Source organism: Anabrus simplex, chromosome 2, assembly GCF_040414725.1.
Source record: "Anabrus simplex isolate iqAnaSimp1 chromosome 2, ASM4041472v1, whole genome shotgun sequence".
Taxonomy (NCBI): domain Eukaryota; kingdom Metazoa; phylum Arthropoda; class Insecta; order Orthoptera; family Tettigoniidae; genus Anabrus; species Anabrus simplex.
The window spans coordinates 148,629,841-148,655,158 of NC_090266.1; the positions used below are offsets into that span (position 1 = coordinate 148,629,841).

Below are 25,318 nucleotides of genomic sequence, written 5' to 3' on the forward strand. Positions count from 1 at the left end.
ACAGTTCAACAATAATAAAGGTGTTTTAATTTATTCCACCTATTCAATACTTATATTTTCTCTTATAGTTGTTACATAATTAAATTCTTAGTTACATGGGACATGTTTCGCCCTCAATTAAGGGCATCTTCAGCCTAAATACAATAATCAAAAATACAACTAAATTAAAAGTGGAAGTTAAATACAATCATCAAAAATACAACTAAAATAAAAAGTGGAAGTTAAAAGTTTAGTCTGTTATTAAAATTCGGAACAATAAAAATGTGAAAAATGATAAAATAAAAAGATGCTAATGGAAAACTGTCTTATGATTAAACTATAATCTTGTCGGAGACTAAAACTTCTATTAAAATTCTAATTAAAACAGTTCATATAAAATATTGGAAAATCAAAGTGGTAGTAATAAAAAGCCAACGACATGAGGGCGTGTACACAAGCATAAACTTGATTGTCATGAATACAATCTTTTCAAGGCCGCTGATGAAATTCGTAGCAAGTAAGGCAGAAGCGTCTATTGAAAAATTGTAAGAGGCCGTTAGCACCGGTAGGTAATAAAATGGCTGAATCCTTGCCAGAAAATGTCAACAGATGCAGAAATAAGTTTTATGTAAGTGGAAGTTGTTATTTGTTAACTACTATTGAGTTGGTTGCTGCCCGTCTGTTGGCTCTGAGTCTCTGAGACGGGCAGCAACCAACTCAATAGTAGTTAACAAATAACAACTTCCACTTACATAAAACTTATTTCTGCATCTGTTGACATTTTCTGGCAAGGATTCAGCCATTTTATTACCTACCGGTGCTAACGGCCTCTTACAATTTTTCAATAGACGCTTCTGCCTTACTTGCTACGAATTTCATCAGCGGCCTTGAAAAGATTGTATTCATGACAATCAAGTTTATGCTTGTGTACACGCCCTCATGTCGTTGGCTTTTTATTACTACCACTTTGATTTTCCAATATTTTATATGAACTGTTTTAATTAGAATTTTAATAGAAGTTTTAGTCTCCGACAAGATTATAGTTTAATCATAAGACAGTTTTCCATTAGCATCTTTTTATTTTATCATTTTTCACATTTTTATTGTTCCGAATTTTAATAACAGACTAAACTTTTAACTTCCACTTTTTATTTTAGTTGTATTTTTGATGATTGTATTTAACTTCCACTTTTAATTTAGTTGTATTTTTGATTATTGTATTTAGGCTGAAGATGCCCTTAATTGAGGGCGAAACATGTCCCATGTAACTAAGAATTTAATTATGTAACAACTATAAGTGAAAATATAAGTATTGAATAGGTGGAATAAATTAAAACACCTTTATTCTTGTTGAACTGTTAAGTGGTATGTTCCAAGCTGTCAGCGGAGAGATGGCGTGGAATGACATTAGTAGACGAATAAGTTTGAGTGGCGTTTATAAAGGTAGGAAAGATCACAATATGAAGATAAAGTTGGAATTCAAGAGGACAAACTGGGGCAAATATTCATTTATAGGAAGGGGAGTTAGGGACTGGAATAACTTACCAAGGGAGACGTTCAATAAATTTCTAATTTCTTTGAAATCATTTAGGAAAAGGCTAGGAAAGCAACAGATAGGGAATATGCCACCTGGGCGACTGCCCTAAATGCAGATCAGTATTCATTCAGTATTCATTCATTCATTCACCAAGACACATGGCTAGAGCATACTGTGGAGGCCACTGCGTAGGCTAATTTTAGCCACCAGCAGTGCCAATGCAATATGAGAGACTTTGTCTCATTACCAAAAACTGATGCTTATTTGGCCTTCAAACGATACAGATGTTGATTGCCATAGGGAATCTGAAATTTTGTTCCGAATGTTGACAGTCGTGTCAGGTTCTTATACTTGGTCTGATTATCCACTAGTTAAAACTTCATTCATGTTTGAACATTTATATAAAACCTCCATAGACTGGAATTATCAGTACATGATGTTGTGAAAGAGGTTTCTGGCATCAATAGATTTAAGAGTTTTATGGACAAATTATATGTTATGTATCATGCCTCTCCAAAGAATGCAAGGCAGCTCCAGTCATGTGCAGCTACAATGGAGATGCAGATTTTAAAAATTGGTAGAATTCAGTCCACAAGGTGGGTTGCATTCAACTACAGAACTGTTTTGGCTGTTTGGGGCAGGATTTTGAAGCACTGGTACTTCATTTTGAAAGAGGTAAATCAGAAGATGGTTGTGACAGGAAGGAAAAATGCACTTATGAAGGTCTTCACACGAAAATAACATCTGCGGAATTTATTTTGGATCTGGGATTAATTTGCGATGCTTTGCAAGAACTGCCTGAACTAAGCTTAGATCTGCAGGAGAGAAATGCTGATCTTTACAAAGCCCACAACAAGATTGTCTTGTTGATATTTGTGAGAAAAGGAGGTCTGTCCCAGGGCCTTACTATCAGAAAGCTCTTGAGGCAGCTGCAAATCTCCAGTTTAAGGGTGTTCCATTGCATAAGAAAAACAGAATTTATGATCCACCAATCTCCCCAAATTCTTTCCATGAACAACTTAAAACTTCTCTACAAAAAAGATTACTTTCCGAAGAAGACACTGAATTGTCAAGATGTGCAAGAGTTCTGGATTCTAAGAATTGGCCAGCAAACTCAAGAGAAAATATTCTGTATGGTGAAGCAGAAATAGGCACACTGGCAAGAAGATTCCAACTGAAAGAAAGAGAAGATATTCGAGCCTTCAGAGATCATCTGAAATTCAGAGAAGAAATGCCCAGGGAACTTTCACAGGTTTGGAGGACTCTCAACACAATAGCTGTATCTTAAAGTGAGTGTGAAAGGGGATTTTCTCAGATGAACTTGATTGTGACTCCTGAAAAATCATCTTTGTGAGTGAAAACCATTACCTCATTACTATTTATAAATTGTTGGACCTCCTTTGACGGTATTTGATCCAACGAAGTATGTCAAAACTTGGTTGTTACAAGGTCTTCATTCAGTCATAGATACAAAAAGCAAGACCAGAAAACAAACTGAGGAGGATGACGACATGTCAAAAATTTGGAAATTGTTTTGAATTCAGTGTAAGTAGGTTTCTATGAAAATTACAGGCTTTCTTAAATGTTTGGTAAATCCTACGTCTTTTTCCTTAATTTCCCTTCTGCGAGTTCCGGCACCTCTTTTTCCAGAAAAAAAGCCCTGATAATAATAATAATAATAATAATAATAATAATAATAATAATAATAATAATAATAATAATAATAATAATAATAATGTTATTTGCTTTGTGGTTTTTCAGAGACGGCAAGGTGCGAGAATTTAGTCCTGCAGGAGTTCTTTGATGTGCCAGCAAATCTACTGACACGAGGCTGACACATTTCAGTAACTTCAAATACCACCAGACTGAGGCAGGATCAAATCAGCCAGGTTAGGGTCAGAAGGCCAGCGCCTCAACCATCTGAGCCACTCAGCTTGGCATACAACCTTATAACAGGGGTTGAGACTGGTACATCCACCATAAAATTAAGCATGGTAAATACTGCGCAACAACATAGTTAAAATGAACAATGATATCAATAAAACTTCACTGAAGGCCGCAATGGAACTGAATGGTCTATTGTTACATATGATGTCAGACTCGGAGCAGACTGTGGTGTTGTCAGTTTTTTACATCACGTGCTGTCGAAATATTGATTCAGTTTTACAGTATAAAGTCCAGCCTGTTGTGTTCATTCAATTACATGACACAACCTACCATGTGCCTTTAAAATAATAATAACTGTACTACAGGCCGAGATAATGGATGAAACATGTCGTGAGGCCACTGTGATCTTGATCGCATCCCCATGCTGAGATGGCAGTGCGTCATGCATTTATGACTGTCATATGTTACTGACATGGCACTGTCAATAACACACAAAAGTAAACAGTAACATGGTAATTCATACTGTATGAAATGAGTAATGTTGCCTGTGTTGCTGAATTTATCCAATTAAATATTTTCCCGGATACACTCAAAAGAAAGACTGGAACTGTATGAGGAGGCTATCTATTAGTTTATATGCCATTTGTAATTTAACAACACTAGGTCTTTCACTTGCAGATAGGTTAGATTGTTTACATTTTAAAATCTTGGGAGAAAAATGCATTATGATCGTACAGTACCATATCATTAATAAAATGCTACTTATCAACATTTACTCAGAATCACTAGCAGAGTGGTGAGTTTCACTTTTGTCTCATGAATACCAGTTGGAAATGTGATGTTCTTTGGTGATGTTTTGCATTTGAATATAACGTCCGGAGGTAGTTTACGACCATCAGCAGTAATGGCCAACATCACCAAACAAATTTATTTTCCATTGTCGGTAGTTTTAATTAGAACACTTGGCGCTCCCTTCTCAGAAACAGTAGTGTTCTTTGGGATGTCAAAATGCATTACCGATCAGTGAGAGGCGATACGAGTACTTTTACCTTTACCTGATCACATACCTGCGAAACTGTGTAACTTTATCAGAGCATTACAAGATATTAGAATCATTCCGTATTGACGGTTTTCACTTTACAATGGCGAAAAATGAAAGTATCCTCCAAATCAATACATCATATATTCCGTCATTAGACGGAGTAAACAGGATCAGACATGTTTCGGCTCGTTTGAGCCATCTTCAGTGAAAAAAATTAGGGGGGTTGGAATAATTTACATAATATGAGTTGAAAAAATGCTAAAAAACATAATGAAAGCGCAAATGAAAAAACAAACAAAAGAGAGCCTATACGGAAACAAAATTAGCACAAATATACAATATTTACATCAATATGCAGAGCAAAAAACAACTTATTGTGACAAAATTCAGTGAAACAGGTGTTAATTTGAAATAATAATAATAGATACTAAAAACTGCGTTAACCTAAGAAACAAGGGAATGAGAAAACAAATGATGTAGATGGAAATGAATGATAGTAGCACATGGTGAGGTTGTGGACCTCATAGTTTACAAACTATTGGTTTATAAAAATCACAAAACAGTTTGAAATCGCTGTCAAAATCATCTTAGTGGAAATCCATCACATCAAACTGGTCAGGAGGAGAGCGGGAGCAAACATTTTGAGAGAAACCAAGCCTGAATTAACCTGCAGGCGAAAAGCCTGTGATAAGGAGAAAAAAACACCATGAAATTTAAGGCTTTAGAAATAGCAGCATTCTCAGTATCTTCTCAATCTAGCGGTCCCTTTCTTCATTATTGTTTCATAATGTTGGCTGGTGTTTTGCCTTATTATAGAGGGGTCGGAAGAGCCGCATATAAAAATATGAGAAGCTGTTTTAGGTGGAAGACAGATGCATAGTAAATTGTAGTAATCTAGTGGAAACCGTCAATGAAGTTCTAATCTGTAATGGAAAAAAATGAGGTTGTATGAGAAACATGGGTTGATAAGTAAAAAGTGTGGAATGGTTGTGAAGAATGCTTAAACTTACGGTGTGCAGTAGGTGGTGTCCTCTCTAGTGGCCTGGCTTTCTCAAAGTAACGGTCTCGTTCGCGTGATCGAGTCTATTGTTGGTTCGGCTGTGTTTGCTAGGATGGAAGGAGCGGAGGGGGAAGGAGAGGTGCAGGGCTGGTTTGAGGAAGGGAGGGGTGTTGAGTTGGAGAGATGGAGGTGGGTTTGTTTGGCAAATATAAGGAATGAATGTTTCAAGAGGATGTTAGTTTACTCACTGACTTCTAAAGCTCGAATGGCGTGGCCTTCTCAAAGTGACGGTCTCGGTCGCGTGATCGAGTCTATTGTTGGTTGGCTGTATTTGCTAGGTTGGAAGGAGCGGATGGGGAGGGGGTTGGGGGGGGGGAGGGGGGGGAGTGGTGGTGAGTCGGGGAGATGGAGGTGTCTGATCTTGTTTACTCCGTCTAATGACGGAATATATGATGTATTGATTTGGAGGATACTTTCATTTTTCGCCATTGTAAAGTTTATCAGAGCAGTCGGTAGGCAGCTTTTGGCACAGATATGTTTTCTGATGCAATGACAGGTTATTATGCCGCATAAACTGCATAATCAACTTGGAACTTGCCTTGAATAAGTTTTCCGGATTATTGTGGGATCGCGCAATTTCCTGTGCTTTTAGTTGTAACATTTCGTGAGAAACACTGCAACCGCTGTTCCACATCTTTCTCACCCATTCAATAATGCTTCCTCAACGCCCAAGAACTTGCCTCGTTTTGGGCCAAGAAATGCAATTTGCAGCTTTCTCCAGTTTCTCACTTGTTTGTCATGAACAGAAAACTCATGGCCCACTGCTCTGTTGCCGCTTTTCTTCCACGAATTTCACCACTTTTGGCTTGAATGAAGCCATGTAACTGTTAACTTTCCCCATGTCAAATATTTACTTGACAAGCTCCACACTGGTTGAGTTCAGACTATGCGCGGCAGTACACCTTTCCATTTCTTACAGCAGACATGCATTCCTGCGACAAGCCCACAAATTGGATGTGTGGTTTTTAATCAGCGCAAAAATTTATGTGAATATTCGGTCAAAAAATTAGGAGTGCAGCTGATATGCAAGTAAATACGGTATGCATCCTGTAATGCTTAAGAGTTATAAAGGGCACTGGGAAAGTTTTGCAATGTGAGTGAATGCTTTAGACTTTTTCAAAATAATTTCCACCAGACTCAATACACTTCTCCATACGTCGAAACCAGTCACTGAACCAACTCTGCCACTTTTCTTCGGTTACATTTCCACACTCTTGATCCCATGCTGCCAGAAGCTCCTCGTCCGATGCAAAACGCCGCCCTTTCAGCTCCAGCTTCAGTTCTGGGAAGAGTGCGAAGTCACATGGGGCAAGATCACGATTGTATGGAGGGTGATCAAGCACAGTCAACCCTGATCTGGCAAGAAAATCCATTTTTACATTAGCACGATGCGCTGGGGCATTGTCGTGATGCAAGAGCCAAGTGTTGAGCCATGACCTTGGACGGAGCTGCTTAAGAGCCTGGATGACCTGAGGCAGACAAATCTCACTGTACCACTTCGCAGTAACTCTCCTTTGTGTTTCTAGCACAACCCGAGTCAGGATGCCCCGTTTAGTGAAGAATACTGCAATCATCCTTTTCTTCAGTGACCTAGACTTTCGCACAGTCACAGGAGTACCGTCATTTTTAAACAGCCACACCCTGTTCTAGAATTTTTTTGGGACATCGTAACAATAAAGCCGAGTTTCATCACCTGTAACGATGCTATTGACGTTATGCGAAGTCCAATTTTCAAACTGTTTTAGCATTTTTCAGCACCATCTTCTTGCTACAACATTTTTCTCACAGCTTCAACATTTTCCTCAGTCACTGATTCAGACGGTCGCCCAGAATGAGCATCGTCTTCAACCCCAAAATTTCCCCTCTGGAACTCTTTGTACCAGCGGAAAATTGTTGTCCGATGTGGACAGTCTTTCCTCGGCACAGGAGTCATTTCCTCCAGGCACTGGTCAACAGTTAATCCACAAGCAAAATTGTAGTGGATAATTGCCCGATATTCACCTTTAGACCACACTGACATCTTAACTTGCTTTCAATCCCACGGCTTGGTAACAACTGGTGTGAAGGTCGTGCCTTGCTGTCTTCTAGACCAGTTTTTACCCCTATTTTCATCCTTCACCATAACAGGGGTGTCCAGCCAACCGTTTTTGCGTATTGCAAAACTTTCCTAGTGCCCTTTGTATGATTTAATACATTATTATCAATGGGTCCCTTGCATTTAATTTCAACAGTTACCTATTAATGGTGGTCAGATAGGGGAATGTGGAAAGGTGCAATAAACATCCCAACCAAGCAGGAGCTGGACAAGGGAAATAGACGACGATAATGATGATGATGATGATGATGATGACCTATTGAAATATTCCTTATCTGAAATAAATATCATGTTCATGTTCGTATTGACAAAGAAATCTTAAAATAATAAAAAATTGAGGGGAGTCCGCCTTTTCAATACTGACCAATGTATTTACTAGAAGAAATACAACTGAATAAAAATTACACTAGGTACACGTTTCATTCTGCTTCTGGGACATCTTCAGCCTTTATATGGAAATTTTAATTTTCCAGAATGGACTCAAGTACTATTAAAATCCTGAGCTGAAAAACATATGATAAGTACTGTTGTTAAAGAACACTGTTGTGTATTTGGTTCTTCCAATGTTATTGGGGATCGGACATACGGTAGAACCAGTCTTCAGCATTTTTACAGGGACCTGATTTGCTTAATCTTAAATGGAGGATTACCTTAAATAAAAGTTTTAGCAGAAGTATAAACTTCAATTTATCGGGAAGCTCCATTAGTGACAGTGCCAAACAATCCAGCTTTTGCCAAACAGCGCGCTCGTTCAACTTCGCACGCGACTGCAGCGCCAATGCTACCTCTAGTGTATGATTTACTAACTCTATGATTTGGAGCACTACACCAGTATTGTGCGATGCCTACTGACAGGTTATGCTGATAAATTTGGTAATCTATCAGCATTACATAACAAAACTGAGGAAAGCCCACACTACAGTATATGATATTAAAATAAAACTTCAGTTCTTAGAAGGGCTTATGTAATTATTAAATATCTTAATTATAGAAAAGCTTGATGTAATTATATTAATTATTTAATTTTTCTTGTAAATACCTTAAAAAATTAACGGTTATCTTATATTTGGGACAATACAGTAGTTATCAAACCAGCTGACATTACACTGTAAAGACCACCATGAGAACAATACTAGTTGGCAAGATGAGTTGTTTGCACATTTCCTTGCATTTGTTACAGAAGTTAACTGAAATATTGAAACTGGGGTGTGTCTAGAACTGTTATCAAAGCCAGTTTAACTGTGAGATTTCATGCAAAAGAACAAGAAAAAGGAAATAAATATGCCAAAGAGCTGATGCAATTACTTAATAATACAATACACAGATACAATATAGATAATGCTATGACAATGGATGACCATTTAGCTGACAAATTGAATATATGCTTCCAAGAACCAAACATTTCTGTGGAAACAAGTCTAAACAGAGAGGCGACTAAAGGACATCTTCAGATTTATCTGACAAGTCACTCACACTTTGTGTTTTTGGTCTGGATTACAGGATGAAAGAATGCTTCAAGGTCTCCACTCACTCACTCACTCACTCACTCACTCACTCACTCAGGCTTCTGAGGGATGTGAAGTTCCTGTGCTGATCTCACATTCCTCTTCCATCCTTTCGAACTTGAGCCTGCTCTTCCCAGTTATCAATTTGGAGGGTCCGGCATACTATGTTAATCTCCTTCTTCCAGGTGCTCCGGGGTCTTCCTGAAGGTCTTTTCCCATTAAGAGATCCCTTATATAGATCTACTGGTGCTCTGTTATCCTGCATCCTCAGTACATGTCCAGCCCAGCGCAGTCTGTTGGATTCTATCACACCCATTATAGTGTGTTGCTGGGAGAGGGTGTAAATCTCATAATTAGATCTTTTCTGCCAGCTTTGAGAGATAGGATCGAACCATGGGCCAAATATTCTTCTATAAACTTTATTCTCAAAGACTTGCAACTGCTGGTGCTCTTTGTTGGTTATACTCCATGTCTCGGAACCATACAGAAGTACTGGTCGAATGAATGTATTGTAGATAATCACTTTGCATTTCTTGTTAAAAACTTGGAGCCTAATATAGGGCTCATAGAGTAAAATGCCTTATTCGCAATCTTAATTCTAGCTTGGTGTACTGTTGCCTTCGGTTTTGCTCACTGATTAATACACCAAGGAATTTAAACTCCTCTACTCTTTTAAATATTTATTTCCCAATCTTCAAAGGCAATCTGTCAACCTCCTTGTGATTCGGTCTCCTTACAACCATGTATTGTGTCTTTTTATCATTAACCCATAAGCCAAATTTTGCTGCCATTTCCTCTAGTTCCACAAATAACTGCCTAATTTCTAATTCATTGCGGTCAATAAGAACAATATCATCCGCATATGCAAGGACTTTATGTTGTCTCCACAATATGATGCCAGCAGGTACAAGAGCTAATTTCCTGATAATCTTCTCCAGTGCAATCTTGAATAGAAGAGGAGATAGTGCATCCTCTTGTCTCAGACCAGATTTATTCTGGAAGGAACTTGATTTTCTGCCCTTGAGCAAAACACAGCTAACATTACCATCCATACACAGTTTGCACATGTTAATTATTTTTATGGGAAAGCCAAACTCCATCATGATGTTCCACAGCCCTTCTCTATGGATGGAATCATATGCCTTGAAGAAATCTATAAAAAGATAATGAATCGACTCCCTGTGTTCCCACACCTTATCATTAATAGTCTCCAGGGAAAAAATTAATTTATAAATCATTCCATAAAAACTATGATATATATATCCAGTCTCCAGATGCTTATTTTTTCCAGTTACCCATAATATAACATTTACGCAAACAGACTACACGAAACTATGTTCTAACATGCTGCAGCCACAATTATTATTAATTTTTTTTTTTTTTTTGCTATTTGCTTTACGTCGCATCGACACAGATAGGTCTTATGGTGACGATGGGACAGGAAAGGCCTAGGAGCAGGAAGGAAGCAGCAGTGGCCTTAAGTAAGGTACAGCCCCAGCATTTTCCTGGTGTGAAAATGGGAAACCACGGAAAACCATCTTCAGGGATGCCAACAGTGGGATTCGAACTCTCTATCTTCCAGATGCGAGCTCACAGCTACGCGTCCCTAACCACACGGCCAACTCGCCCGGTACAGCAGCCAAAATTACACGACAAAGTATTCATTCTGAAAAATTATTCTTTGTTCTGCAATCAACTGTCTGAGGAGATCTACAAATCAATGCTCTGTTACGTATGTTAGAAAACTGGCTATCATAGTGGCAAACCTAAGCTCAAAAGTGTCACTGACGTGGCTTTTTAACCCTAACATTCTTCATGTGTGTGCATTCTGAGAGCGTATAAAAAATGCACTTATTGTGCATTTCACACCAAAGGTTGTTTCATCATTTATTTTATAGAACGTCTTTCCATGTATTACTCTTTCAACACTTGTACCTCGGACCATTCATAGCGAAGTTACAGAAATATGCAGTCCTATGAACATACCCTATGAGTCTTCTACTGGTTAACTGCAGAGTTTTATAGAAAAATTACTATCATCATTGAATTCAGAGGTATGCAAATGATCAATAACTGAACTTTGGTGTGGTTTTATTTTTTCAAACCTGAGAGGGTGTCCCCTGTTAGACAACATTTTAATAAAATCCTTCTAAGATACTAGTTGCTTCACAATGCAATAACATGGAAAGTACTTCTTCAATAACAGTATTATAGGTAAAAAATAAACAACACGGGTATTGTCCGATTTTCAGTTTGATACTACTGACATTTACAGACTGGTATAACAACATCAACAACAACAATAATAAGAGAGAACAAACATACCTGGTAAAAAAATTACGACCATAAGTTGTCCAATGCCTCATGAGCAGTTGTTCAACAGTCATTTTCTGAGCACTCATGACAGACAGCCAAGCTAGAACAGCCCATATTCCATCCTTTTCTCGAATGTGGTCAGATCCTGTCCTGTAAGAGAGGAAAAGTTGGTACCAGAATAAAATCATATCAAGTAATCTGAAAATGAAATTAAAAGGTTACTAGATATCCCAAATGGGTTTAAACTATCACAGTCTAAAATAGAAACCTGATTTTGGAAATTTCAAGCCATCAATAATTACCCACTAATCCATGGGACCAACAATTTTGTGTTAGTTTTATTATCTTTCATGTTATTAAGTGCTACAGCCATCGTAATAATCAGTCCCATGTAACTACCGTGTGAGTGAAACTGTATTATCATTTGTGTTGTTAAACTGGCAGTAGTAATTTGTGTATTTCATTTATATTTAGATGTGTATTTTATTTAGGATTTGGAAAGGAAGTAGCAGATACTAACCCTATTTTTGCCAAAAGTTGAAATGATAAAACACACAACTTCATTTCAAGTTGTTGAGTCCCACCTTTGCTGGGAATCAGTTACAGAGTGTGTCTTGGGTCTACACTTCTTTCCTGGCATTTTTTCAATTATCTGGGAGTGGCACTGATGCAGATTGAGCCCAGTTTTACGGCTGAATGCCCTTCCAAATGTAAACCGCTATGTGGAGGGATGTATTTACAGTTGCATGTTTCTGTAGTGGTTGGTAGTGTGATGTGTTGTATGTAAATGAAGATGTTCTTGAAGACTATCACAAACACCCAGCCCTCGAGCTAGAGGAATTAACTAAAGGCAGTTAAAATCCCCGGCCAGCTGGGAATTGAACCCGGGAACCTATGAACCAAAGGGCCACTACTCTTATCAATCAGCCAAGAATCTGAAATGTCTTCGTTCATATCCTCACCAATTTTCATTGGCTCTTAATGAATCCCAATGGAGGTACTCTGATGCAATGTACACTGCCTGACAATAAAAGTTAAGCCCCCGGAAGGAGTGGTTAAAAGTGAATGAAACTACATATGCTGAAACACCATGTGCCTTTATTGAACTGATTACAATATGGGATGAAAGAGACAAGGCCATTGGCAGTTACAGGTGGAATGTTGGCGCCAGGTCAGTAGGGTGTCGCACCCCCCCTTAGCCACAATGCATGCCCTTATGCAGTTCGGAAGTGTCAAACAGCCTTTGGATCCTCTCCTGAGGCAATTTCATCTGCACTTGTTGCAACTGTACCACCAGAACCTGCAGGTTGGTACTGGGACTGAATCTCCTTCTAATGTCATCCCACACGCGTTCAATGATGGAGAGGTCCGGGGATCTTGCTGGCCACGGGAGGACCTCAACATGCTCTAGGCAGTCCACAGACACAAGCGGAACACTGTCCCAGGGTGCTATGTCATAAGGGGTAGGACGTGTGGACGCAGAATATCTGCGGCGCATCGCTATGCTGTCAAAGTCTGCTGAAGCACTATTGGAGGTGACCTGAACACATATCCTACTGCTCCCCACACCATGATGCTAGGGATTACGCCTGTGTGTCTTTCCACAATATGGGAAGAATCTGTCCTCGATGCCGCCAAACCCGTACACGATGGTCATCGGAGGATGCGGAAAAGCGGGACTCATCACAGAACATGATGCAATGCCAGTCGCCTCCCAGGCAAGGCACCACTCCAAATGCAGGCGATGGTTTTCTGGTGTCAATGGCAACCATCGCATGGGGCGGTAGGACCCCAATCCGGCGGATGCAAGTCGTCAAGACACTGTGCGGGAACTCACAGGATGTTGTAGTCTCCAGTACATGTTTGCGGATGGCAGGTGCTGAAGTAATGGGATCCCGCAATTCTCGGAGCAACATACGATGCTCCTCCCTCGAGGAGGTGTTTCTCGGTCGACCCGACATGACTGGGTACCCTCAGGTACCCACCAAGTCCAACATCAGGCCACTGTGGCATTTGAATGGCCACATGCCTGGCGATTGCACGATACATCCAACCAACCTCATGTAGTCCCGCAATGTGGCCTCTGTCAAATGCTGTCAATTGGTGGATAGGCTGTCTAATGGGTCTGCGAGGCATCGCGGGTGCTTCGTACTGTACGTAGTTCCCTCTGCACATCTTGCTTAACTGTCTGATTCACAGCAGTTGACTGGTAACAATTTATCAACAACAGTATGGTGTCATCATGAATGCACTCTGGTGAGCGTTCTACACATCACTGATCCTTTTAAACCTTATCATTCGACCGCACTTTATGGGTTCTTAACATTTTTTTGTCAGGCAGTGTATATCTGGAATGTGGGTCAGGTTATTCTTATCTGTGCTAAATTCTATGAATTTAGACAGCGCCTTGCCACTCAAGACCGTCATGCAGGTTATTTGCGGTATCACTTAAAGTCATAGAAGGTACTCCATAATTCATAACCACACATTCATTCCTTCCAAAATCTTTATCATGCACTCATTCTATGAATAGTAGGACAAATAGGCCACAGCCAGATAGCACTCCCCATGCCTCTGAAGGAAAAAGAGACTACTTCCCACCTCCACCCCTCACGCCACAGACAAGCAGGTTAGCAAAACATGGAAGCAAACAACTTCCCTGGACTCGGTCCAACTGATGGCACCTAAGAAAGCCGGTCACAGATAAACACACAAAATGTCTCAAAGTTCCTTTAGTGCCAACAAAAGGGCCCTAAACTCATATTTTATCTCATTTGTTTCATAATATCACGAATTCATATTAACAAGTTTATATAACGTAAACAATTTTTTACATAATATAATTAATACATGCATGGTTAAAAGTGATTTGTTGAAATCTGAGTACATTCTTGTAGAAGGAACCATTTCAATCCATTCCACTTTTAAGTGTTCGTTTTTTCCTTTTTTTTACAATTTACTTTCTGACACACCAACACACATAGGTCTTATGGCAACGATGGGATAGGAAAGGACTAGGAGTGGGAAGGAAGCAGCTGTAGCCTTAATTAAGGTTAACATTTGCCTGGTGTGAAAATGGGAAACCAAAGAAAACTATCTTCAGGGCTGCGAACAGTGCGGTTCAAACCCTCTATCTCCCGAATGCAAGCCCACAGTTGCGCAACCCCAACCGCATGGCCAACTCACTTGGTGTTCATTTTTACAGGTATTTTATAGTGTCCTAAGTGTTATATTCATGTTTGACAGTCTGAAAAGCTTGCAAGTTATATCAACTAATTCAACAATGGAAAAGAATGGCTTCATCCTTAAACTGTTTTGGTTTGCATTACAAAGAAATATAATTATTCTTTCTATTCTAGGAAAGCTATCAGAATACCTTGGATTGTATCAGAAAATATATTAAACCCACTCAATGAAAAATGTGGGGGAAAACAGAAAATTGTGCGCTAAACTGATGTACTGTGGATGGATTGAATAACTCTTACAGAATATCACTAAAAGCATTCAATGTTAACAACATTTAAAATAATTAGACACTAAATTCCTGATTAATTTCCATGGACAGTCTTAAAAATATATCAGAAAATTCCCCTCAAAAATGACAATTTAACCTTATCACTCCAGTGAAGCAAGAGCAAATGTGTGGCCTTGTGGACAGATGCCTATGGTGGCTAGCCATGTCCACTATACGGGATAGTTTCTGCTCTCTCGCTTGCATTTGTTCACATTGTTAAGACACATCAGGTTGACTACATATCTAGACTTCAGTCAAATATTTTTGCATATATTTTAGTCATCTTCATTCATACAAAGCTCCCCCATTATTCTTTTAGATCTGTGGATTTGGACACAGCACTGACATAGTTAAATCTTTCCAATCATCATTTTCTTCAAAGTCACTACCTGATATGAAGATAACAGCTTCATCCGTGGTATTCAGTTTCTCATGCATTATGAAATACAGTACCACAATGTGTTGAAGCTACCTATAGAAGTGCTAATATGTTGGCAGTGAACAGCAATTATGTGGCAAATGATGAGAGCAAAGGTCACTCGAACCCTTACCTTGTAACAGATTGCCCCTGACATCTGAGGACTTTACTAGTAACTACAGACTAACAAAACAACTTCTAGATATCATGAAAGTCAGAATTCTACAGCAGTCTACCGTAGCAAATCACAGAATAGCCGAACAACACACAACTGCTACAGCAGTCCACCGGCTACACAGCACGCCTCTCTCGACTGTTCCAGCAGTCCACCAAAGTGGAAACTATAATGTGCTAGAAAACTACTGACAAAGAGCTCACACTTGAACATTTTTTAAATGACAAATGCATGTGTTAGGATCGATCGATTGATCGATCAATCAATCAATCAATCAATCAATCAATCAATCAAAGATCTGCATTCAGGGCTGTTGCCCAGGTGGCAGATTCCCTATACCTAGTCTGTTCTTAAATGATTTCAAAGAAGTTGGAAGTTTATCAAACATCTCCTTTGATCAATTATTCCAATGCCTAATTCCCCTTGCTATAAACAAGTACACACCCCAATTAATCCTCTTGCTTTCCAAATTTATCTTCATTTTTTCTACCTTCACCTAGATACTTGCAGTGATCCCCACGAGTTACTGTCATACCACTACACAGGACTTCTCCTCTTTCTGAAACTTACAACCTGACTCTTCACCCCTTTAACCATCAAACAATTGTCTGCATCCAACTCACAACTTTGTTGAGGTCTTTTTGTAGTCACTCACAAACCTGTAACTTATTTATTACTCCATACTGCATAACATCACCTGCAAAAAGCATTATCTGTGGTTCCAGTCCCTTACTCATACCATTTATGTACCATATTTACTCGCATATTAGACCCCTTTTCCACTTTTAAGCCAAAAAATGTCGGGGGGGAAAGGAAGGGTCCAATATGCAATAACCTCAAATTCTGTGCAGCGAAAACATGGCTTCTAAGCTATGAATTATAATGTAAACATTCTACACTATTCTTTAACAAACTTATGAATATATTTGAGTTATACTGGCTATTTTCATTGGAAGGTAGTATTTCTAAATATAAAAAGACAATAAATGGTGAACACGACTTTTAGAGCTACATATAAATATAGTCAGTTTTAGTTACTCATATCATGTCATTCTTTTCATCTCATTAATTCCTCTGATTAGGTTGATGTCAGGAAGGGCAGACAATCATAAAAACATTCTACGAAAATTCGTCTCACTTCATACTCGACCGCGTAGAGAAAACGGATAAGCGTATCGTATTGCCATATTATGCAATATTGATAGAAAAGAACTTAATGGTCAGTTATTTGTCTCTTGTCAGTTGAGCAGTAGGCCTACCGCACGGTAACCTGAGTAAATCTAATCACTGCTTCATTTGTGTCGCCAACTTCCCTGCTACCGTCATGTCGTTATTCCAAATGACGTCATCTTCACTGCCATCTCGCAAGCCATGCATTGAGAGCATTCAAGGTCCTGTCTTTTTGAAACTTTTCAAAAGTTCTCTTGCCAGTTCCATACTAGCATAAAATCAGTCAGCAAACAAATGATAACCTATAGCTTGAGTTACTTGAAGTACTGTACATCTGTCACCAGCTGTAAAACTATTCTACTGCCAAATGTTAAATCAGGGAAAAGTAAATTTAGCGTAGTATATGAGCCAAAGTAAGGAATCATGCACAAAACGTATCCATTCAATGCATTAGCAATAACATATATCCTAATCCCCCGCTTTGTTGGTTCTTGTGGATTGAACATTTTGAAAAGGACATGCCCATTGAAGCTTACAGTCAATTCGTCAACTGACAGATACTGACTTGGCCTATAAAATTCCAAGAATGACTTTCCTACACATTCTAAGACACTCCTAACTTTACTCGTTCTTGTAACCACTGTTGATGCACTTTATTGTGGAGGGGGAGAAACATGAAATCCCCAGAATATCTGAAGAAATCGTTTCCGAGAAAAATGTCCTTACAGAAGGTCGAAGAATAGAGCCAAAAGTTGGAGGAATGTTAGAGCTTTGCAATTTTTTTACGTGCCATAATCAGAAGAACACCATGAAATGCCATATGGAATGTTGCTACAACGGCATACGTTTGGTAATATATTCTCTTAAATACCTGTTAGTTTCCTTATATATTTCGGAGAACAGTGAAACCGGGAACAGCAACAAAAAGGAAATCCAAAGGAGTCAACAGTTTCTTGCCTGTAGTAGGAGGCATGTATTCCATAGCACTGTTGTGAGAATACTTGGAAGAAGAAAAAAAAAAAAAACACAGTCATCTTATTCATAAACTTTCCATTCGTCACCCCCTACATCACCTCTTTCGCCACTATCTTCCACCTCAATTTCTTCCTGCTCCTCACTCGAAATATCATTCTTAGATTCGGGAACACTAACATCACTATCAGAATCCGTCAACAAATCATCGTCAATATCGTCACTGTCACATAACTGTTTGCAAATTTCATCAGGCTCCATGCCGTGGCTGGTGGACGCCTTGTTGATAATGAAAGTAAACACAGCAGTGACAGTGAAGAACTCTCTCCAAAGAAAACACAATTCAGCTTAAAGAAATTAACAGCAGATGGCAGTAGGTAACAGAGAAATGCCAAGGCTGTATACTGCGTAAAGCTTGGCACCATTTCTGCTCCAGCATACGAAATATATAACTTTAAAGTTGTGTCGGACTAAAGCCGACATAGGACTGGAACTGAAAATTAACAATGTCGGACTGAGTCCAACATTGGAACCCAAAGGGTTAACCGTCTGAGCTACTAAGCCCAGCCCTTCATGTTTTCGTATGTATATAAATTATATGAGTAAAGAACTGGAATCACAGACACAGCTATTTGAGGATGATGTCATACTGTATAGAGTAGTAAATGAGTTGCAGGATTGTGAGCGACTGCAGGGGGACCTAGGTAATGTTGTGAGATAGACAGCAGACAATGGTATGATGGTAAACTGAATGAAAATTCAGACTGTACGTTTCACCAAGGGGAAAAGTCATCTCAGTTTTAATTACTGTGTTGATGGGGTGTAAGTACCTAGGTGTTAATATTAGGAATGTTCTTCATTGGGGTAATAATATTAACGAAGTTGTTAAGAAAGGTTACAGATCTCTTCACATGGTTATAAGAGTATTTAGGGGTTGTAGTAAGGATGCCCCCTGCTAAAAGCGACGCATAGCTCTTTGAGTGCTGGGAGAACTGTGAGAAGTGGGCAACCAGCACCAAACTACATCAAGATTGCGACAGTACATGTCCTGACACTGATGGGAAAGACAGAAGAACTGGTCGACTTCATGAAAGAAAAAGATATAGCCACACTTGGACCGTGTAAGACCAAGAAAAGGGGTACAGGAGAGATTTCCCTGAAAGAAGGATACAGGCTGTATTTCATCGGAGGACCTGAAGCAAAAAATGGAGTGGCCATCATACTTAGAAAAGCAATCCAAGAATATGTGGATTCTACAAAATGTGTCAGCAATAGGATGATTGTGATGAGACTCCAATTTAAAAATGGCATGAAGGATATATTCTAGTTGTATGCCCCACAAACAGGCTGCATAGATGAACATCTAGAGGACTTTTTAGAGGAAGTGGAGAGACAGATAGAAGATAAGGAAGTGCTATTGATGGGAGATCTAAATGCACAAATTGGAATGTAAAGACAAGGAAAGGAAGATGTTGTAGGGCCCTTTGGATATGGAAATGTAAATCCATAAGGCGAGTTGTTGGTGGATTTTTGCATGAGGAACCAAATGATTGTTGGAAACACCTGGTTTAGGAAGAAGAACAGTCAGAAGATTACAAGGTATGGTTGGGGAGACAGACGAACGAAGACAATGATTGATTATATAATCAATGAGAAAGAACACTGGAAGAACCTGAAGAAGCCTTTGGTGAAGATCATAGAGTTGTGATAGGAACATTGAAAGTGGGAAAGATTGAAAAACCCCCATCAAGAAGAGAGAAAAGAATGAAAGCATGGAAGATGAAGGAGAAAAGCATACAAGAAGAATTTCAAAGGGAAAATAATACCCTTGGTACCCAGGACGGAGATGGGGAATGTTGAAGATGAATGGAAAAGATTTAAGGAAGCACTGGTTGGATGTGCAGAAAAGGTATGTGGTAGAACATCAGGAAATGTTAAAGGCAAAGAGACACACTGGTGGAATGATAGGGTAAAGAGTAAAGTGAAGGAAAAGAAAATGGCATGGAAAACATCTAAGACTGAAGAAAGTAGAAGAAAATATGTGGAGGCAAAGAATTTGGTCAAGAAAGTAGTGGAGGAAGAAAAGAGGAAAAGCTGGGCCTTATTCGCACAGAAATTGAGAGATGATACGCAGGGCAGCAAGAAATTATTGTATGGTATCGTAAAGTAACAAAAAGAGAGATCAAGTGAACACCAAATTTGTGAAGGATGAAGATGGCATATTAACAAAGCCAGAAGAAATAAGAAATAGATGGAGAGAGTATTTTCAGAAGTTTCTGAACATGAGAAATAATGACATTCATTCAATGGACCACCAGGAAAGGCAATTTGTTGATGAAGAAATGGATAAAGAAATTACAATGAATGAAATTGAAATGGCAGTAAGAAAGATGAAGAATGGAATAGATGAAATTTCAGTGGAGATGATAAAAGCAGCTGGAGCTGTAGGCTTGCAGTGGACATATCAGGTTCTCAGGATTATCTGGGAGAATAAGGAGGTCCCTGAGGATTGGCAGAAAGGATTAATCATCCCAATTTTCAAGGAAGGCAACAGGAAAGTATTGAAGAACTACAGGGGAACTATTCTGATATCCCATGTTGCTAAGATAATGGAGAGGATACTGGAAAGTAGCATAAGGTTGAGAGTTGAAAATCAGGTACAGAAAAATCAGTTTGGTTTCAGAAGTGGAAGGTTAACAACAGAGCCCATTTTCATTATGAGACAACTAATGGAAAAGCAACGGGAGTTTGGGAATGATATGGTGATGGCATTCATTGACACTGGAAAGGCATATGACAGTGTCCCCAGGACTAAAGTTTGGGACAGTCTGGTGCAAAAAGGAATTGGACAGAGATTAACAGAAATGATCATGGCAATGTACAAGGAATGTTGTAGTTGCGTGCAAACACAAGTTGGCAGGACAAGTTGGTTCAAAATCACTAGTGGGCTGAGACAGGGAAGTGTTCTATCACCAATCCTGTTTACAATAGTAATGGATGACATCATGAAAACAGCAAAAGCAGCATATGGTGGAAGAGAAATGAAGATTTGCAGATGATGTGATTTGGGGAGAAGACGACATGAAGGTTCAAGAACAGTTGGATGTGGTGAATGGGAAGATCGAAGAATGTAGATTGAAAATAAGTGTAGAAAAGAGTAAAACTCTTGTTATGACTAGAGGGAAGAAGAAAGCAAAAGGTCAGATTAGACTTGAAGAGAAGCCCCTGGAAGTAGTGGAGACGTTCAAATACCTGGGGAGTGAATTAATGGAGAATGCTCGACTGAATGCTGAAATCAGTAAGAGGATTTCTGACAAAGGAGTAGTGTTACAAATATACGACAAACTTTGGGCTGGCAAAACTTGGTTGTAAGAAAATGAGATGCTCAACTATGTTTCGAGTTGTCAGTCAAGAGATAGCATGGAATGATTTTAGTATACGAATATGCTGGAGTGGAGCTTTTAAAAGTAGGAAAGATCATAATATGAAGACAAAGTTGGAATTCAAGAGGACAAAATTGGGGCAAACATTTATATGACGAGGGGTAAGGGATTGGAATAGATTATCAAGGGTAATGTTTGATAAATTTCCAAGTTCTTTGAAAACGTTTATGAAAAACCTAGGTAAACAACTGATAGGCAATCTGCCAGATGGACGCCAGCCCTAAATGCAGATCACCAATGACTGATTTATTATCAAAGGTAAATTTCAGTACTTCACCATTCACTCTGAAGCAAACATGCTTTTAGCTTGTAGATTACAAATTTTCCCTCTGTCACTCGTATTTAACAGGAAGATAACAAATAATCCTCATACATGTTGTGAACTCTAGAAAGAACTTCAACTGCACTCATGGAAGAGAAATGGTGAAACGGTGCCTACTGGCTGACAATCACATGATATTTCATCATGTTAGGCACAGGTAGTGCTCACCCACCTTCATACATGGTCATCAGTTTAGTCACTCCCTCTACCTGAAAATTATCCTTATATCCAATTATCTCGTCGCCATAAGACCTATGTGTTGGCGGGACGTAAAGCCAATAGCAAAAAAAATAATCCAATTATCTTCACATATTGCTGACTAAATACTTCTGCCTCAAACAAATTCTCACATATACACTCCCATTGGTCATTCATAATTCCTGGAACCTGTTTGTCTTAAAGCACCCGTATATCCCATTCCATTTTTCGCTAAAACACACAACTGCCAATAACCCCTCCATCACGTTATCCTTTTTTTTTGCTAGGGGCTTTACGTCGCACAGACACAGATAGGTCTTATGGCGACGATGGGATAGGAAAGGCCAAGGAGTTGGAAGGAAGCGGCCGTGGCCTTAATTAAGAATTAAGGTACAGCCCCAGCATTTGCCTGGTGTGAAAATGGGAAACCACGGAAAACCATCTTCAGGGCTGCCGATAGTGGGATTCGAACCTACTATCTCCCGGATGCAAGCTCACAGCCGCGCGCCTCTACGCGCACGGCCAATTCGCCCGGTCACGTTATCCTTAGCTGACTTCTTCGCTAAATTCAATTTCCTGGTAAGTTCCTTCGATTTCTTTTTACTTCCACAACCTTTCCTAACTCTTTCTTTTCAACCTGCACTTCCTCCTTAATCCATTTCTCTATTACAATATAGTGGATATTTGCCATTCCTTACCATCCTTAAATGTACATACCTGTTTTCACACTCCTCATCAACTTCTTTTAGTCCATCCCATAAGCTGTTTATATTGTTATTTACCATTCTCCACTGATCATAATTACTTTTTTTCAAACCATTTCATGCCTGCCTTAACCATATGGTACCACCTCATATTCCTACTTTTTACAAACTGCCTTTCTATCACATTATTTGTAACTATGACAAAAGTATCCAGCTGCCTGCTATCTTCAGATATGAGTCCCACACCTAGAATCTCATGTTTCTCATCCGCCGGGCAGAGTGCTTCACATGGTTGAGGCGCTGGCCTTCTGACCCCAACTTGGCAGGTGCGATCCTGGCTCAGTCCGGGGGTATTTGAAGGTGCTCAAATACATCAGACTCGTGTTGGTAGATTTATTGTCGCGTAAAAGAACTCCTGTGGGATTAAATTCCGGCACCTTGGCATCTCCGAAAACCTTAAAAATTATTTAGTGGGACATAAAGCAAATAATAATAATAATAATAATAATAATAATAATAATAATAATAATAATAATAATAATAATAATAATAATTATTATAAAAACAATGTTGGATGCTTTACTCCTGTAACACTTTGCCTCAGTACATTGCTCTTCCTCTCTATGACCTGTTCACTCCTGTAACACTTTGCCTCAGTATATTGCTCTTCCTCTCTATGACCTGTTCACCAGCCACATAATATTGTAATTAATTATTATTATTATTATTATTATTATTATATTATTATTATTATTATTATTATTATTATTATTATTATTATTATTATTATTATTATTATTATTATTGTTTCTCATCCTTAACTTTTTCATAGCTGACAAATTATTCTTTCACTAGAATAGATACTCCTCCTCCTTTCGAATTATCCTGTCTCTACGATAAACACTCCAGGTCCAGGAGAAAATTTCTACATCCATAATACCACTTCTTAGCAATGATACTACTCCTATTACAATACCTGGTAAATATTTATCTATTAAATTACTTAATTCTATTTCTTTATAATACTTCTACAGTTTATCACTAACAACAGGTTTAAATCTGCACACTATAGCATAGGAAAGTGTTTGACCAATTAAGTAATTAAACCAGCATTTCAATTCTGTTGAAGTACAGATGATAACCAAGGAATATTTAATTCTGGGAAGTTAACATGTCAAACACAATGCAGGAGCTTACCCAAAACTTTCTTCTCCACATAACGATAGTTGCCCAGCATCCATTAGGTTGCCAAAGTATTTCCAGCCAGTAGGAACTTCAAATATGCGCATATTTTTCTTGGCAGCAACTCTAATAGATATAGAACAACATATATAAGTCAAACAAAAGATACCAGAATGTAATACCCATCTGTAGATCAGATATGTATTTAATTACATACCTATCAACAGAGGCTCCAGTTGGCATACTACGGGCAAAGCCCTTAACGCCAGTTCGCTTGAAATATGGGATACATTCCAAGTTATCAGCTAACACAGCCAACGAGTCTGATGGATTAACAAAGAAACTCTTGCAGCCAAGGATCATGTTGCGATCCTGAAATATAAAACAGAGGATATGTATGACATTCCCAAAAAAATGATCTACGGTAGAATAAGCACAACACAGTGAAGCAAGAAAATGAAGAGAACAAAAACAATGTTGGATGCTTTACTCCTGTAAAACTTTGCCTCAGTACATTGCTCTTCCTCTCTATGACCTGTTCACCAGCCACATAATATTGTAATTAGAAAGCATAAATATATTTATAAAACACACAATGGTCTTTTAGGTTTATGCCATGTGAAATGAGACAACTAATGGAAAACTTGACGTTCTACAAAGACCTCACTATTATAGTGGATGCCAAACCTTAAACATTTTGTCCTTGATATTTCTCCCAGCTTTCATGAATAAGAAGTTTGCCGTGTTGCCAGTTGGAAGGGAACAGTGCCTCACAGCAAAGCATAATTATAAACATCATCGCTGCCCAGATACATTAATGATATAAGAATGAGAATAGGAAGCTTCAAGTATAGAGAACAGTTCTGAGTCCTGGAGTTTGGTCTATTTACTCATCACTGGGCGAGCTGGCCATGCAGTTAAGGGTGCGTACCTGAGAGTTTGCATCCGGGAGATAGTGGATTCGAATCCCACTGTCGGCAGCCCTGAAGATGGTTTTCCATGGTTTCCCATTTTCACAACAGGCAATTGCTGGGGCTGTACCTTAATTAAGGCCACTGCCGCTTCCTTCCAACTCCTACGCCTTTCCTACCGTATCATTGCCATAAGACCTATCTGTGTCAGTGCGACGTAAAGGCACTAGCAAAAAAAAAATTTACTCATCTGTGTCATGAGAGATTGCAATCCTGCTGTTAGCAGAAATAACATACTTTCCTTGAATGTGTCGTGTGTTTTATGTTTTAGTGTTTTTATTATAAACACGCTGCTAAGTAAACGAAGTACAAGTGCTGGTGACACAGGTGAAAGAGGGAAAGTGAGGTTATGTGCTCAGTCTTGAAACATATCTTGTGTGTATGAACTTTTTGAAGAACTTTTCCATTACTAATACAGAGGACAACTTGGTAATTCCAAGAGCCAAATTCTCAGAGCTAAGGCAAGTGGCATGAATAAATACACTGTATCTCGTATGTCTGGAAGCCAAGATGTTGAACTTCCCAGGCACTCTTAACATTTTTGATTCCCAGAAAATACATTAGTCTTCTAGAAACTCAACAAAGATGGTGTACATAATAATGTCTTTGATTTTTGTGATAGGGGGAATTTCCAATTACTCATAAAGTTACTGTAGCTCCACGCAGAAAAGTAGGTTACATAGGTTCTACATCCTTCATATTAAGAACACTGAAAGGTTCTGGATTTCAAAACACCAAAACTAATGACTGTCACATATTTTTAACACAGTGCAGGGACACAGTTGCGGCAAGAATAACATTCTTACGACAAATTCACTCAATTAGTTC

At 38.8% G+C, this 25,318-nt stretch overlaps 1 protein-coding gene across 1 annotated transcript in view; it reads right to left on the reverse strand.

Annotated features, from left to right (window-relative positions):
* Pgm1 (phosphoglucose mutase 1) overlaps positions 1–25,318 on the reverse strand; it is a 182,848-nt gene that overhangs the window by 60,354 nt on the left and 97,176 nt on the right. Inside the window, exons 6-8 of the mRNA XM_067140390.2 lie at positions 23,737–23,891; positions 23,535–23,645; positions 11,431–11,571 (exon numbers count right to left, since the gene is read on the reverse strand). Coding sequence (XP_066996491.1) covers positions 11,431–11,571; positions 23,535–23,645; positions 23,737–23,891 — 407 coding nt within the window. The remainder of the gene's footprint in view (positions 1–11,430; positions 11,572–23,534; positions 23,646–23,736; positions 23,892–25,318) is intronic.